Source organism: Teleopsis dalmanni, chromosome 2 (assembly GCF_002237135.1).
Source record: "Teleopsis dalmanni isolate 2A chromosome 2, ASM223713v2, whole genome shotgun sequence".
In the NCBI taxonomy this organism is placed as follows: domain Eukaryota; kingdom Metazoa; phylum Arthropoda; class Insecta; order Diptera; family Diopsidae; genus Teleopsis; species Teleopsis dalmanni.
Genome location: NC_051847.1, coordinates 74,615,872 through 74,633,536, shown reverse-complemented (window position 1 = coordinate 74,633,536; position 17,665 = coordinate 74,615,872). Strand labels below are relative to the sequence as shown.

At 31.3% G+C, this 17,665-nt stretch overlaps 3 protein-coding genes across 3 annotated transcripts; all 3 read left to right on the top strand.

The window, feature by feature from the left end:
• Positions 1 to 2,953: 2,953 nt before the first annotated feature.
• Positions 2,954 to 3,529, top strand: LOC119682680. The gene is made up of 3 exons (XM_038096173.1): positions 2,954 to 3,006; positions 3,059 to 3,178; positions 3,249 to 3,529. The coding sequence occupies exons 1-3, from the start codon at positions 2,969 to 2,971 to the stop codon at positions 3,457 to 3,459; spliced, it is 369 nt and encodes a 122-aa protein (XP_037952101.1). The 5' UTR covers positions 2,954 to 2,968; the 3' UTR covers positions 3,460 to 3,529.
• A 2,105-nt stretch (positions 3,530 to 5,634) lies between these two features.
• LOC119682682 lies at positions 5,635 to 7,447 on the top strand. Its single transcript, XM_038096175.1, has 4 exons — positions 5,635 to 5,728; positions 6,867 to 6,939; positions 6,992 to 7,111; positions 7,181 to 7,447. Exons 2-4 carry the CDS (start codon positions 6,902 to 6,904, stop codon positions 7,383 to 7,385), a joined length of 363 nt encoding a protein of 120 aa, XP_037952103.1. The 5' UTR covers positions 5,635 to 5,728; positions 6,867 to 6,901; the 3' UTR covers positions 7,386 to 7,447.
• Positions 7,448 to 12,469: 5,022 nt separating this feature from the next.
• On the top strand, positions 12,470 to 13,764 carry LOC119682678 (cell wall protein IFF7-like). The gene is made up of 4 exons (XM_038096169.1): positions 12,470 to 12,811; positions 12,864 to 13,244; positions 13,303 to 13,452; positions 13,520 to 13,764. Exons 1-4 carry the CDS (start codon positions 12,774 to 12,776, stop codon positions 13,722 to 13,724), a joined length of 774 nt encoding a protein of 257 aa, XP_037952097.1. The 5' UTR covers positions 12,470 to 12,773; the 3' UTR covers positions 13,725 to 13,764.
• The last annotated feature ends 3,901 nt before the right edge of the window (positions 13,765 to 17,665 follow it).

The following is a 17,665-nucleotide window of genomic DNA, read 5'->3' as shown; positions in this document are numbered from 1 at the left end:
AAGAGATGAATTGTCGACTTTGCTTACAAGCAGACAAGACTTCCAGTCACATTCTCTGTGACTGCACAGCCTTGATCTGAACCAGGAGGAAGTCACTGGATCGAGAACTACTCTCCCCTTCTGACAATAGGAGGTCCTCAACGGCCGACATTCTGGCTATCATTCGCAAAGCGGAATGTTTTCTGTTCGTTTAGTGAACTAATGGAAGAAGGTGACAGAAATAATGTTGGTCGCAGTTTATCTGAAGCAGCGGTTATCTTGTTAAATGAACAAAATGGTGTTGATCATAAAAACCTTTTTAATCCTTCTGAAAGCATTACGAAACGGTAATAAAACAAATAATTTTATTTAAAAAAATATATATTTCGTTTTTGAATTCAGGTTTAAATCATCGAACGCCTCATGGGTATATGAGGAACCTAAGCACGCAGTGCCACTCATAATTTTTGAATAGGCAAATGCTCCAACACTTCATCCTTTAATTGTTCGCAACTATTTATATAGTGGATTTATAGATTTTTTTTTACCAAGTTAAGACAACATGAACTAACACATTTATTGTTAGATTTATATTAAATGTTCTTAAAATGTTCGTTTGTGCAACAAAATTTTACAAATCGAAAGAATCTAGATTGAATACGGATTAACTTATTAAATCGCCATTATTTTCTATCATATCCAAAATGGGTCATCTGTTTCGATATTTAAACAAATGGTTCTATAACATATTTCAAATGTTGATAAATCAAATTTTATTTATTTCATTTTAATTTAATTTATAAATGGCCAAAGAATTTCTATTGATACCTTGGTCAATAGATGTCATCATCAGAAAGGCTGAAATAGGCTTTTGATTATACATTTATACTATTAAAATATTAAAAAGCAAAAGATATTGAAAATTATTATTTGTAGATAATCAAATAAATAAATTATTAGATGTAGTTATATGTTAATATATTCAGAGTATAAATTAATATGTAGATTTATATATATAATTATGGATGGCAACACTGTATTTTTTCTATTTGGGTATTTTTCCAATTCTCTTCTGCACCTCTTTTCTTCATTTTAATTCCAATTCAGTAGTTGTTGAGAGTAAGTTCTGACGAATTTGCTTCTGAGTTCCGTGTTTATATATTATTTTTCAAGTGAAATTTGGAAATCTCCACATATAAAGGATAATCCCAATAAGGAATTTAAGGTAATTTTTTTAAAAATCATTTATTTAAGTCAAATGCAAATCATTTTGATTTAACCAAAATTGTACTTGTGCAAAGTCATGCTGTTTCTAGAGGTGTCAAAATTTGTACTCCCTAATATTTCTTACTTTTCTCTTCAAGTAATAATAAGTATTACTAAACGTTTATAATGAATTTGCTTAATATATGTTAAAAATAAGTAAAGTGCTAGACCCTTTCTATTAAAATTGAAAATTACCATATACACAAAACTTCTTTTATTAAAAAAAAAGAACAAAATACCGTGATTTGATGGTCGATTTTGGTAAAATTGACTTACTACTTACTATATACGATATAACATAGTTTTTGATACATCTGTCTGTCATCCTAGTAGGACGGAATAAGTACCATTGTAAGTTTTGCACTTTCCAATTGCAACAACTTTTTTTCGCCTATATCACAGCGGCCTGCAATTTTAGAAGTTCTCTAAAATTTTTTAAACTTCTTAGTAGGTGTAATTACAAATTAGAACTTAAAAACAAATCATACTTTATATAATTGTACCTTTGTCGCCTTTAGTTCTATTGGTTATATGTTGCGTCTTCATAAATAAGGATATTTTCTATGGATATGTTTTTACCATTTGGTATGATAGCCGATACATAGCATTGATAAAAAAAAGTAATAAATATTGCATTAAGTCTTTCAGCCATTTATTCTTAGTTGTTCTAATCGAGTGGTGTACAATTTTCTTATCTTGGCAACATTTTTTAAAAATTTAGCAATAAAAGCAATATCCCTCTCTGAAATGGCGTATATGGTTTTACAATCATCGGAAACTAGTATAGAACACGTCCGAAAATACTTTCTTAAGGTACATCTGCATATACAATATTAACTATTGAAAAAGTATAATCATATAAAATTCGGTAGTTAGTACCATTCTTCTATAAACTTATTGTAAAAGGTCTCAGAATAGTAATGTTAATACGGATCTCAGCTATTTTTGTCTAAGAAAACTGCAGAGTATACCTTTCTTGTCGAAAAGCTTTCACTACAATCTCAATAATTCTGTGAATCTAATCCGATGGAAATAGGTTGCTTCCAAACTGATAAATTGAAATAAAATGTCTAGATAGGTTTTAGTCGACTTTAGATAAGCTTTTAAAACGGCTTTGACTATGAGCTTTTAATGTCTTAGTTTAGATATTGGCCGTAACATATATGACCATTTGTCTTTAGTTCGTTTAGATCTAAAGACATTTACTCTTATTGATTATTTTCATCGATTATACTGGTTTGTTGTGGAAGGTTTTTAGTACAAGAAATGATTGCACACATCTCATATTCAAGTTTTTTATTCATAGAAAACAGTTTGTGAAGTTTGCAAATTATTTAACAAGAAAAGGAATCAATGATCACACCTATTTTGACAGTATCGCTGACCCAATCCAGTATCGTTGCGCCAGATTATACTATATCAGAGTCAATTTTATACAAAGTTTTAAAAAACCTGTAGTTCGTTACTCTTGAAGTCATTATATTGAAATCACCTCTAATTACGACTCGGCTATTGAGCATTATAATGACGGACACACATTGACCGAATTTATTTTAGTGCCTAGGATGATTGTGTACTAAAGTTAGTTTAACTTCTTGAAATAGTATTGCGTTGAAACAAACTTATAACTATTTGTATGAAAGACAGAATTTCAAAGCTTTAAGCTATATTTTATATATATTTTACTATTAACATTAATTTAGTTCTCAATTCCCTTAGAGAAATGAACAACGAGTTGCAAAATATGGAGAATACTAACCCGTAAGTGTATTAATTATATTGAAAACATTTTTTAAAGAGGTTTCCATCGTAGTGGACCCATAGACGAAAATCACGCTAATGACGTTGGTCAGAGCTCATTTGAAGCACAGGGTACTTCATCAAAAAGGCAACTTGATGATGATGACGATAATATGCCATCAAGTTCCAAAAGGTACGGTAGTGAAGTGAATAATTTTATTTAAAACAAAATTTTTCTTATTTTGGAATTTTTTATCCACCAGGTTTAAATCATCAAAAGCTTCATGGATATATAAGGAATCTGAGAATGTAGTACCATTCAACATCTTTGATTTGGCAAATACTTTACCATTTAGGCTTCCAATTCTAAGGAATGCATTATGTGATCGACGGATGAATATTTTTGAAGCAATTGAAGATAACGATTTTAATTATAGAAGACTTTATACACCATCAATTGATGATAATTCTTAGACGAATTTTATGTATTATCTACGATTTGCAAAAAATTGTATTAATTTGAATATCATTTTATTTAATAAAATCTTCTATGGATTCGTAAATTTTTACGAGAAACAAAGTTGAAATTGTAATCACATTTAGTAATCAAGGTACAGACTGAGTAATCACGACAAGACATATCAAAACCATGCAATATTATGCTGAGTTTTCTCTTCAATTAAAAACAGGTCTTGAATTCCTACATCACTTATTTGCTATATTAAAAAGAAAGTATATATAAAATATATATATACATATATATATATGTATATTCATATTACGTTTCGCTAATTTTCATTTCACACGAATAAACCAAGGCATTGTTTTCTATAAAGCGGGTATTACACATCATTCTGAAAGTTGACTTGGCGTGACGTCACTTGTTATCATCATTCACTGTAAAGATTACATACAAATTTAAAATTGCTTTCTAATCATACGCGCTATAAAATGATGTTTCCACTACCATGATTTAAAACAGAATGAAATTTGCATGGAAGCCGACTAAAATCCGATTTTAAACGAATAAAAACGAGCAAGACTAACAAAAAATCAAAAAATATATGGATTTCCATCAGTCTGCTTGTCATTCCCTCAATGCTGGTATTACACATGAGACTTGGCTTAAATGTTGCATTTTGACGTACCAAGGGTCATGTTATGCAGAGTGCCTCGGGCATGGCAAAATTCGCTCTTTCGGGCTTTGCCGAATATTCATGTTAGGGCCTAAATTTAAAGGGCTACAAGTCAACATTCATGAATGATATATATTATATGGTGTTTACACTGGCTGCAAATGACTTATTTCTAAACACAAAAGTGTTTAGATTCGTTGTTATTCATTTGTTCTCATTTAAAACAGCTGATTTATCAACGTGCTCATTGATTTCAATTTGGCCTATGCCAAAAAAATGTTAGACGAAGATAAAATATATAACATCAATTACAATATAAACTAAAAACTTATTCTTAACTTCGATTAAGTACTTTTTGAGAAGTAGAAGTTTCAGAAACAGGTGCATTGTATTCAAGGAAATGCAACCACCAAATATTTGTTAACTTTTTTTTGTAAATATGTCAAAAACAACTTTGTCAAAATGCCATAAAAAACTTTCATGTTCAATGTATTCATTTACATTTGGAACTCATTTCAAACTCGTTGGAACTTATTTATACAAAATGAGATCCATTGCGCGAATGCGGATCTGATATGCGCATATGAGATTTTGTTTGCAGAAATTAATCATTTGCTTCTCATTTGTGATTTTCGAACTAAATCAGTCATTTGGCGCTAGTGTATACGTCATATTAAAGAACAATGCATCAGCTGATTTCTTACAGCACAACTAATTCGGTCTTAATAAGACGAACAAAAGTGTATTTCACTAAATATTTATGCCTTTTACGATTGGTGAATCTGGGATAACATTTTCAATCGAAATTCACTCCTAGTGTGTTTTTTATTTTCGGTTGGAGAATATCGAGCGAAAAGTATAATACTTAAGATTAATTTATAACACTCAAGGTATTTTGCCAAAGTAGCGTACGATTACTCTGAAGTTAACATCTGATTCAATATATATATTTATAACAACAATATATATCTACTAATACATTTATTATTGGATTTACATTAGATTACTCTTAAAATGTTCGATTGAGCAACAAAATTCGACAGATCGGGAGTAAATATGGACTAAATCTAGATTTACAAGTTGGAAATGCCAATATTATCTATCATATCAAAAATGGATCATCTGTCTCGATATTTAAACAAAAGGTTCTATAACATATTTCAGATGTCGATAAATCAAATTTTATTTATTTCATTATAAATTTACTTATTGATGGCCAAAGAATTTCTATTGATACCTTGGTCAATAGATATAAACATTAGAAAGCCTGAAATAGGCATTTGTTTATACATTCCTACCAATAAAATATTAAAATGCATAAGATATTGAAAATTACTATATGTAGATTATCAAATAAATAAATTATTAGATGTAGTATTAAATATATAAATTAATATGTAGATTTATATATATAATTATGGATGGCAACACTGTATTTTTTCTATTTGTGTATTTTTCCGACTATCTTCTGCACCTCCTTTCTTCATTTTAATTCCAATTCAGTAGCTGTTGGATGTAAGTTTTGACGAATTTGCTTCTGAGTTCTGTGTTTATATATTCTTTTTCAAGTAAATATTGGAAATCTACCTATATAAGGGATAATTCCGGTAAGAAATTTAAGGTAATTTTTTTAAGAATTATATTATATATTTAAGTGAAATGCAAATCAATTTGATCTAACCAAAATTATACTTGTGCAAAGTCATGCTGTTTCTAGAGGTGTCAAAATTTGTACCCCCTAATATTTCTCACTTCTTTTTTTGAAATAACAGTAAATATTACTAAATATTTGTATATTGAAATGATTTTATTGAGCCTGTTAGACCAGTGTAAGTAACTCAAGTGAAATTAAAAATACCTCAGTGCATGGCTACTTTGATAAAATAGGGAATTATATACTTTTTTATGAATGTAGGTATTACTTCTAGGAATACTATTACGATTTCATGGTGAATTTTAGCAAAACCCACTACTTTCAGCAAATTTTTTCAGCATATGCTTGTCGTGGAAATCACCTCAGTCTTCGCGTTTAGCCCATAAATTGTTGGTCACCGTCTTGGTGATTTCCTCTATTATCCTAAACAGTTTATATATCGGTATATGTATTGAGAGGTTGGCCTCTCTTGTATGCGTTCAAAACCTCTTCTGGCCATCTCATCTTCAATATTGCTATGTCCAGAAACCCAGCAAAGAGAGACCATGTGATGTTTAATGATCATCACTAAGGTCTTATACTCCTTAGCAATTCTAATGATGTTATCTTGAGTCTCCGCAAATAAGTTGAATTAAATAAGCAAATAAGTCTGTTGTATCTTTTTGATATCTTTATACCATTTAGTAGGGTATCCGATACATGGCTTTGATAAAAAAAGATATAGATATTGTATTAAATCCCTTAATCATTTATTCTTAACAGTCTTTTAAAAATTTAATAATAAAAGCAGACCCTCTGTCTAAAATGGCTTATATTATTTTGCCATCATCAGAAACTAGTATAGAACACAGTTCGAAGATACTTTCTTCAGATATACCTGCATATCAATTATAAAGACGAAGAAGTGCAGTCATATTAAATTCGATAGTTAGAACCATTTTTCTATAAAATTATGCTAAAAGGTCTCAGAATAGTAATGTTAGTACTAATCTCACCTATTTTTGTCAACGCAAACTGCAAGACATACTTTTTTTGTCAAAAGATTCCTCTCTAATCTCAATAATTCTGTAAACCTAATTCAACATAAATAGGTCAAAAGCAACCGAAACTGATAAACTGGAATCAAATGTTTAACGAATTGCAAAATATGGAGAATACTAACCCGTAAGTGTATTAATTATATTGAAAACATTTTTTAAAGAGGTTTTCATCGTAGTGGACCCATAGACGAAAATCACGCTAATAACGTTGATCAGAGCTTATTTGAAGCACCGGGAAGTTCGTCAAAGAGGCAACTTGATGATGATGACGATAATATGCCATCAAGTTCCAAAAGGTACGATAGTGAAGTGAATAATTTTATTTAAATCAAAATTTTTTTATTTTGGTTTTTTTTATTAACCAGGTTTAAATCATCGATAGCTTCATGGATATATGTGGAATCTAAGAATGCAGTGCCATTTGACATCTTCGATTTAGCAAACGAACTAGAAGCAGCGTCTTCTGAACTTGAAGAATGTATAACTGCTACTTCAATTTATTTACAAAACATCTATAATTCACTTAAGGAAATCAACAAACTACTCTTGACTCTAATGGATCGAGCCTAGCTACAACATTAGATTTCTTTGTAAAAATAACAATCGTGTCGAAAACATTTCATGTTCGAATAGCGAAAATAAATTGTAATTGAAATAATTTATTTTTTTGTACACTATTTCAAAAGCTTTTATATTAGGTAAAATTATATTTAATGAAATCCTTTATCGAGTGTTCACTGTTTAATAAGACGCCACAAGTAACAAACTAGCAATCGTCTTGTCATGTGAATTCAAAAGTATGTTTCTACTTGCTTTGTTAGACCAATTAACTTACTTAAAATTGCTTGAATTACTTAAATTTCAAGTAAATTAACTGGTCTAACGAAACTGGTCTAGTACGTGAAAACGTTATAGTACATATCAAATCGAAATGGTGTTATATATATACTTTATTTCTCATTTTGCTTTAGAGTTATGTATATAAATTAATCTAAATTTATTATCCTTGGAAATACCACGACATAGGTCGTCTAATTTGTTGACCACAGTTGGCTTAACCGAACTTTAGGCTTTCAATGAAAGTGCGAACTTTGTATGGTTTTTTTTGCCACGAATTGTGTGGACTGATAAGCATTTTCTCGATATGAATAACTCTATTTCTTAGTTTTTGACTTTTACTGAATATAGCATTTTAACATCCATTTCTTAGAAAAAGCTAATATTAATCTGGAAAGGTTCATTTTATTGAATTAAGTCTTTTCTTCACTACAATTTCCGGCTCACCATCTTTATAGTAGGTTATATTACGTTATACTAGAGATTTTAGAAATCCAATAAGGCTCATTGGCCAATTCTGTTACCATATAAAAAATTAGAGGCTTAAAAACCATCTTGAACCTTTTACAAAGTCTCAAATGCTTTTTTCTAAAAAAAAAATATTAGAGCTTACCAATATCTTCTAGAAAATAACGCTCTAAAATAGTTAGCCGACACTGTGCTTGCGCTAGACTATGACTAAGCCAATGTGAGCCACTTTCTTTGCTTTTTGCACAACTGCCACAGAAATCATTAAACTAGAGATTCATTCTTCTAGCTAACCGGCTTTGAACCGTTAATAAAACTGCCACAGGACTGATATTTTTATGAGGCCTCTCAATGCAATTGCAAGAGTTTTTCTTAATAAAATGGGGCGAACTCGCATATAGATGCCTGCAAAGCGTTGAATTATCTTCCCATCTTGCATTAAATTGCTCATATATGAAGTATTTTTCATCTCACTTCAATAAATATTCTGTTTTATTCTGAATATATTACTAAGCTGCTCCGTTTCACCTAATTTCTAACTGCTTAAAGGAATTCTCTCTACGACACTATATAGCAATAAAGATTTATTTGACTACGAGAAATGGTAGTAATCGAAGATATCTTCAAAGAAGATATGAAGCAGTTTTCGTCTCACAGCAATAATGATTTTGTGTGAACTTTCTGTTATTTGTAATATATTCTGAAGATACTCCGTGCCTCCGTATTGTTAACTCACATTTAAAAGTTTTTCTGCGCTACTGTATAGAAGTACAAATTTGTTATCCGAAAAATGGTAGTAATTGCTAAGAGACGTAAAACTCTTAGCAGTCTTTCGATTCTCAATATATTCCTAAGCAATCCCGCTCCACATAATCTCTAACGGCTTGTGGAAATTCTCTCTGTGACCCTACGTGGTGTGACTATTTCAAATATGGTGTAAAGCACTTTTCATTTCACAGCAATAAAGATTTGGGAGATTTTTCTACTATTTCAAATGTATTCCTAAGACACTCCATACCATTGAACCCCTAACTCCTTGGCGAAACTCTAGATTCTAGTGAAGAGAAGTATACATTTATTTGTCGAGAAGTGGTAGTAATTAAAGATGATTGCAAAGAATATATGTAGTACTTTTAGTTTTAGCAATAAAGATCTGGACAATCTTTCTGTTGTTTCGAATGTATTCTAAAGGTGCCCCGTGTCATTAGGGATGAACTAATCTGTTTGCAAAATTCACTCTACGCCATCATATTTTTATTTAGTGAGAAGTGGTTTTATTTAGTCAACTTTAAATAATTTATTGGTAATAATATATTTAAATAAAAACTAACATGAAAAAATTGATTTAAATTTAAAATAGAAATCGATCAAACTTTAGAAAGTTTCCATTTAATTAATAATTATTTAGTAAAAGTGTCAACAAAACTCGGAAAAAATGTCGAATCTCTCAGGTTAATCATAAAATTGTCACGAAAGTGTCAGTGCACTTCCAACATGCCAACTAAAATGCATTCTGCCATCATAAAAGCATTGCAAACAAACTTAATATGTAGGAAAAATAGTAAAAAAAAACAAATATTCAAAAAAGTTGCAAAATTCGTTACAAATTCTTCAGAAAAAATGCATATCGAAATGGTGGAAAATTTAGCAAAAATCGACTGACATTTCACACTTAAACTTAAACTGCTCAGGCAAAAGACAATAAGGAACGTAATTGTTTGTATTAGAAATGCCGTGACACTCGAATTGTGTAGCAATTGCATCCGCAGAGCGACTCCAGCGAGTTACGATACGATCAGAGTCGCTTTGGAGCAGTAACAAGCTTTAATGTCCTTAGTTGCAGCTTCAAAAACTCTAGTTTGTTACAAATTTTGGAAAACAAATGCATTTTATGCAGCAAATCACTAACGAGCGAAAACAACGAGTCCAACAACACCAACCATAATCTTAACAGTGATCGAAACCAAGCAAAAGACCAAGACCAAGACTTCAGCTGGGTCTACTCGTACCCAGCATCAATGCAGCATCAACTGATGCAAGAGGTGTGAACTGTACGGCAACACCAATGAGTGCACCAAGTCTTCGCAGTACCGTGAAGTGTCAATTTGTGATTTTTGCAACACCTTTGAACCAAACAAGTCCACACAACAACAATTGATGGCAACTTAAATGAGAAGAACTTATCAATAATGGCTTCATACTAGTACATTAAGCAATTCTTGCTCACACAAATATTGCAGAGATGTTTAATCAAGTGATGTATGGCATGTATGATTCCTCAGTCAATAACTCTGACACATGCATGGTAACAGTGACATGTCGACAGTACCATAGAGGAATAGAACCAAGTGTGAATTTCTCCAAACGATATCTGTCGAAATTTAATGATTTTCTGATAATTAGTCTACAGATTATATCGTGTTTTCACTAGTGCTTTTCGTATTCGCATTTGTAAAGTATTTGAAGAATCCGTTTAATCGAATAGTAAAGGAACTCTTCAGAGTTGGAAAAATACCGAAGTCTCCGAATAATTTCACTACGCATAATAACCGCAAATCCGATTTTATTTTAATTGCAACTTCGGAGAGTTCGTTGCTATACGATTAATCGAATAACTTCGGTTTTTGAAATATCCGAACAGTACCAGTTTCCACTGTAGCTAAAACTACTTGTGTTAATGAAATCGAGATTTGGTCGTTTCCATTGGTATGACTTGATTTATGCATATGAAATAGCTTGTTTGTGTAGATATTACATATGAAACATATGACAAATATTTCAAATATTGGTAGTTTCCCTTGTGGGAAATCTATTTTTAAGGGTTTTTAAGGGCTCATTTATATGAAAGCTCTTTGTATGACAAATTATCCTCATTAGCCACCTTGGTTTTACATTTACATAGCAACCACAATTCTGTAATATTGAAAATAATCGGTAAATCAGAATTTCATGGATTGTTGATCAAACCTTTTTTTGGAATAAAATACCGTTAAAGCCTAGCAATACCTCGATAAGCGTCATGGAAGTACTATAATAGGAAAATCAATTAATAGTGACATGCGAGTGGAATTTAAATGCTACAACTGTATTTAATTTAATTGATGACTCTAAATACTCTGTTCCGCTCAAATCTGATGTTATTCCGGAAAGGAACAAAAGCTCTCAAAATAGTTTCGACAGACATAGAGATCTACAGATATCAGAAGAGAACATGTTTAAAAATTTATAAGAATATTTTAGTATGCATAAATGGTTTCGGAATGAACGGAGACGTAGGGGGAAGTATTTGAGAATTAATTCGAAGTTTAGTTGATAACAAATAATTAAAAAGAACCAATTTATTATCTATCTAATATCTAATATTTCTCTTTGTACATGCCAATGAAAAGGGAGTCACTTTTTTAAAAAAAAATTTTCTTATACGAATGTTTATGGAAGATTGCAGCCACTTTTAGCAGATGCAACCCTATTCCAATAATGATCGGCAGAGACAAGAGCAGATAGGTTTAGTATTTAGCAATGCTAAATTTGTCAAAGCCAAAAAGCATGGACTAAGTTATTTGGCTGGGAAGTGTTTATTTTGAAAGATGTGGGGTTAGCGCAAAAAGTGTGGTAAGTTTAGCTAAGTGTATCTTCTAATCATCTAATTAAATAAACCTTATGAAATAGTAGGTAGTCAAATGGATAATTCTTAGTATATTTAACTACAACTTGTGAAGAAATCTAGGAATATAAACTTTATAAATTTATACTTTCTATTCAATTTTTAAATAGGAAACAAAACGATAAAAATTCTAGGCAATAAAAAAAGAGGTTTTAACGTTCATTTGTAAGATCTATCTAACTTTACGAAGAAACTAATTCCATACTAGCTGTGTGGATACTCCAGTATATATGGCATATATATTTATATATCAATGATTTAACATGGATATGTTCACATAACCATAAAAAGGAAAACATCTTTACTAATGCAAGATTTTGTCTTTCAGGAGGCGTGGTAAGCTTCGTCATTGTGACCAAAGCATCATCAAAACTCTGTTTTTCACATTCTTAAATTTTAAAATTACATTGAAAATAACAACTTCGCATTTGATGGAACCATGACTGTCGGCATAACATGACCTTTACACTATACAACTAAGTCTCTAGAAATAATAGTTGTATTCTGCATTTCTGTTCTGCATTTAAAGTACATTCTGTTGAAGTATCAAGTAAGCTTGGACTTCATTAAAGATGATGAAATGTGCCTTAAAACACCACTTTTTGTTATTTATACATACAATTTTAAAATAAATCAAGTTGATATTTTGACGTTTACAAAATTATAGTACGTAAAAAAAATTAAAATAATACATAATTTTAATTCTCAATCAAATTGTTGAATGAAGATCTTGAAAGTCAGTAAATCAGTTAATTTAAATTTAGTAGCAAAAACCTATTCGGACAGTATTACAAAATTTTAATTTCATAGTATATTTTAAATATATGAAGCAATAGTTGTTTTATATTCAATCAACAGAAATATCGTAGTCAAGAAAAATCATCTAGAGTTCAGAAGACCTCATACCTTGTTATATCAACGTAACAATTACAAAATTTCAAAATTAGCGCTCAAATAAAACTAATTACCTTCTTAAGTCACTTAGCAAAATGAATAACGAATTGCAGAGCATGGATAATACTAAACCGTAAGTATATTAAACATATTCATAACATTTTTTAAAGAGATTTTTATCATAGTGAACCCATGGATGAAACTAACGGTTATAACGTTGATCAGAGTTTATCTGAGACAACGGGCACCTCGTCTGTAGCATCAGGTACCTCGACTGAAACATCGGGTGCATCGACTGAAACATCGGGTACCTCGTCAGAATCATCGGGTACCTCGTCAGAATCATCGGGTTTCCTATTTGAAGTATTGGGTACCTCGTCTAAAACATCGGGTGCCTTGTCTGAAGCATTGGGTACCTCATATGAAGCATGGAGTACCTCTTCTGTAGCATCGGATACGTCGTCTGAAACATCGGATACTCTATCTGAAGCATCGGATACTCTGTCACTGGCGATAAATATTGATGATACTATGAACCTACCAAGCGCTTTAAGTATATTAATACGGTAATTTAAGAAATAATTACATTATATACAAAAAAATTGTTAGAGATATTTATCATAGTAAACCCATTAATGAAAAAGACGCTAATAACGTTGGTCAGAGTTTATCTGAAGCACAAGGTACCTTGTCTAAATCATCGGGTACTTCATCACTGGTGCAAAATATTGATGACACTATGAACCCATCAAGTTCTGAAAGCATAACAAAACAGTAATTAATTAAATAATTTCATTTTATAAAATAAAAATAATATTTCTTTGGATTTTGATTTAACCAGATCATCAAAAGCCTCATGGGTGTACGCGGAACCTAACGGTGGCGTTCCATTCGACATCTTTGATTTGGCTAATGACTTACCAGGCCTTTCTGAAGACGATACGCGAAGGATTCATTTTTTCGGTGCAATAGAAAATACAATTAATTATAGCAAGGAACACCGAATACGCTTAACACTAAGACGTTGTAATCGTTCAAATATATAACATTAGATGCTATTAAATATAATATTTAAATATATTATTTATTATATTAAAATTTGATGTAATATAATTTCTTCATTCAACAAAATATTTTAATATTATATTTAATGTTTTATATTCAATATATTTTTTTTCAGTTTTAGTACAAGTAATATTTTCTGTAAAAAAATCTTTTATTGAGAATTCAGTTTTTGCGAAGACCCCAAACGTACAGTCGTCTTAAGATATGAACATATCACTAATGCAAAATGTGCTACCTTCACTTAACTTAATCGATTTATATGTATCAGTGTCCATAATTGGTTAGGAGAAAATTAAAAATCACGGCCTCTTTTCTTACCCACCAGATGAGGTGTCATCTTGTAAAATTATGGACATGGCCCAGTTTACAGACTTGACAAGATGGTTAAATATCATTTGAATAAGAGAGCCGTACCTTTCAGGGTTGCTTGTACACTGACCTCTATGAAAAACGATAATCCGTGGTATCAAGAAGAACCATTATTTAAGCTTCCCTTTTGCATGAAACATAAGGGATATTTACCGAAGTAATGCAAAACCGATCCTGGTGGAGAAATCCCGAAGAAAAAGCGAGGATGTTTTAATCCGTATAGTAAGCTGTAGCAGTTGGATACATCACTTCGGTTAAGGCCGGTTTGGTGTCGGTAAAGACTTCCAGCTTGCCACCTACAAAAGAACTAAAAAAAATATGTTTTGCAAAATTCACAGCTATGCCATCCGATGTAATATCAACATAATTCAAAGACTCAAGATTCTCGAAGATATTGTTAACGCCCCGTGATACTTTTAAATGTCGATATTAACCGAGACCTTGACGTCCTAACAGTTGCTGAGGAAATTAAAAGACGACAAATCTGTCAGGTTTCTCGACTCTGACGACTCGATGGAATGAAGCCACGTAATCTATTCATAATCTAATTTAATTGTCATTTAACTTAAAGTATGGCTTTTAAAAATCTTTTAATAAAAATTTATGATGGCATTAAAGGGAAATATCCCTTATAGTTTCGTATAATTAGTTATAGGTAAGATTCAGTTAGGTGAAGTAAAGAGAGGAACAAAACATCCACAACCGGCTAGGAAAGACTTTTTGATTCCACAATTCTACGCATTAGTGGTTAGAAGAATGGTCATATTAGAGCCAGCCCGAAGCATTTATAAATGCGCGTGTCTGTCTAATGCTAGTGCTGCAAATATCGCCGAGTGTGTTGCGGACCGGAGCACTCAAAAGTTTCAGATAACTAGTTTTTATGTAATAAAAACAATTTTTTTTACAGTGTACTACAGATTTTTAGAAATAATTTGACACTCAGGTGTAAAAATAATGACCGTACGACACAAAACATGACAACATTGTACGCAACTGTTTAAGGCTTGAATTTAGTACAACAAAAGTGTCACAAACAAAATCAACAACAATGATAACAACAACATCATCAACTAAACAACAAAAAAATTATGGTGTCGGATTAAAACGCATAAAGAAAATTATCAGAAACACATCTCGCATTCAACACCTCAACAGCAACATTGGCAGCAACATTTACCGACAACACTAACAATACCAACAATAACAACAACCAACGGAAGCATCATCAGCACCAACAACACTTGTCTATTGTCAGCCAGCAATTATTGTTGCTGAAAGGCTGCTGTAGTTGTTATTGTTGTAATGTTGTTGTAACGAATATAGTATATCGACAACATCAATTTCTCAAACAACAACAACAAAAAGACATGTACCATAGAAAAATATATGTGGAAGTATGTCATGGAATAGCAGAGAAATGCAGACTGAAGAGTGAGTGACTCTTCAGGTGCTTTACGGAATCGATGTTGCTGGTGTGAACTGACCTGATAATGTGTTTCGAAATCATTTTAATTTAATTTATTTTGATTTTATGAGCTGATGACATAATAAAAAGAACTATAAATATATATAGCTATTCTAAAATCAAAGCCAAAATATTTTACTTAGTTCTTACTATGTCACTGGACTTCTCTAGATAATATGAAGATTATCATCTTACTAAATCTGTAAGAAGGTGCGAAGCAATATAAATTAAATAGAAACGTTTTTCAAAGATTAGATCACGCAACACAAGTACCTGTAAAGTCACCAGGATCAGCTGTAACGACATATTATGCCAAGAGTAAATCTAAGTAGTGTTTTTTGTCGATCAAAAGAACTGGAGAATGCAAATTGGCATATTAACTGGACTCTATCTAATTGCAACACATGCGTATAAACTTAAAAGCTCTTACCAATAAGGTTTTATGTTCTACAAATTTCGGGCTGCATACCAAGCAATATAATACCAACATTATTCAAAAGCTTCAAATTAAGATTCTTCAAAATATTCCAAAATATTGTTAATGACCTATGGTAAGTTCCTAACAACTCAACAGTTGCGGATGAAATTGAAGAACCTCCGGAATTTCTTTGCAAGCTGCTCCAGAAACATGTAAACGAAGAAACTAATAAACGAAGAAAACTCCGACATTTATATTTGAAGAATTTTAGCGTGTAGTAACAAATAGATTATGCTAGAGTTGCCACATTGAAGAGGATACAAATTCCACTAAACATATTTTAGGTTATTGAATGAAATTACAGACGAAATGACTGCAATGTCTTCTTCTGTGTGCTGTTCAAAATATCTCAGTGAAATTAAAAATGCAGAACATGTTCTTTTTAATGATCTGGCAATAAGAGACGAACCATTCACAAAGTTAGAACCTCACAGTCTTCACAGTTAGAACCTCATATCCAACAGATATCAGATCAATCAGTATCAGATGATCAATAGTGGACGGTTCAGTCAACAGTAGCAGCAATTATTACTGAACTCCGACGACGATTCGAATTTGAGCTATGAGCACATAACAGTCTTCCTCCCAACAGTCATTCCACAAGGTACCATCTGTTCAAGAGGGAGGAAATATAAGCTAAAGGCAACCATTGACTAAAGCTTTCGAATTTAGAGCTACTCGCTTAGGACGGTTTACTTAATGAAATACAATACATTCGTTCCAGAAGAAACCAACTGTTCAGACGAGAGAAGATGTTAGTTAAAGTCACTCACTGACTTAGATTTCCTGCTAAAAGAAAAATGGTCGCGTCATATTTGCGACAGAAAGCGTGCTTGCCCATTAAATAGACAGTAAACGGTTATAAGATACATTAGATCATTTTGAACAACTATACTAGCCAGCGTACATTGGTTTTTTTTTTTGGCGTGAATGATGCGTCTATTTTAGATTTATTTTTTTGTTTACTTCCACTAAAATTATTTTCACAAATTTATTTGTAAAAATAATCCCTCTATATATCATGAAAACTTTTCTTTTATGAGAAATTTGCGATTTCATTTTAATCCTATTGATTATTTTCACAATGCCATCTAGTGAGCGAAAAATTATTTATTTGTTTATTCAAAGCCAAAGCAACAACCAAATGACATATAAATTTAAAAGTGGTCTTGGATTAAAAATCCCTTATTATTAAAGATTACAACCGATTTAAACAAATACAACAACCATTTAATTGCGGATAAAATATTTAATATCGTATAATACGATCTATGAATGTGCATCTTAGAACGTATTATTACTATCAAAAACCGTATTAATACGGTCTTTGCGGATATTTACAAATACAGGGTTCGTGTCACAACTAAATATTATAAACAGTTTGTTGACAGCAAAATGTTCGGATATTTTGTGTGGATTAATACTAATTTCAATTTCTAACAATTTATTTTACTACTGATAAGGTAAATTAATAATTAATAAATTAATAATCTATTAATTCCCCAACTGTCTAGTGGAAAAAAAAAATTTTATCACAATAATCCCTATTAATCTAAAGTGATCCTACAAGATCTTGCTGATATTGTCATATGAATAATCTGTGATATCAT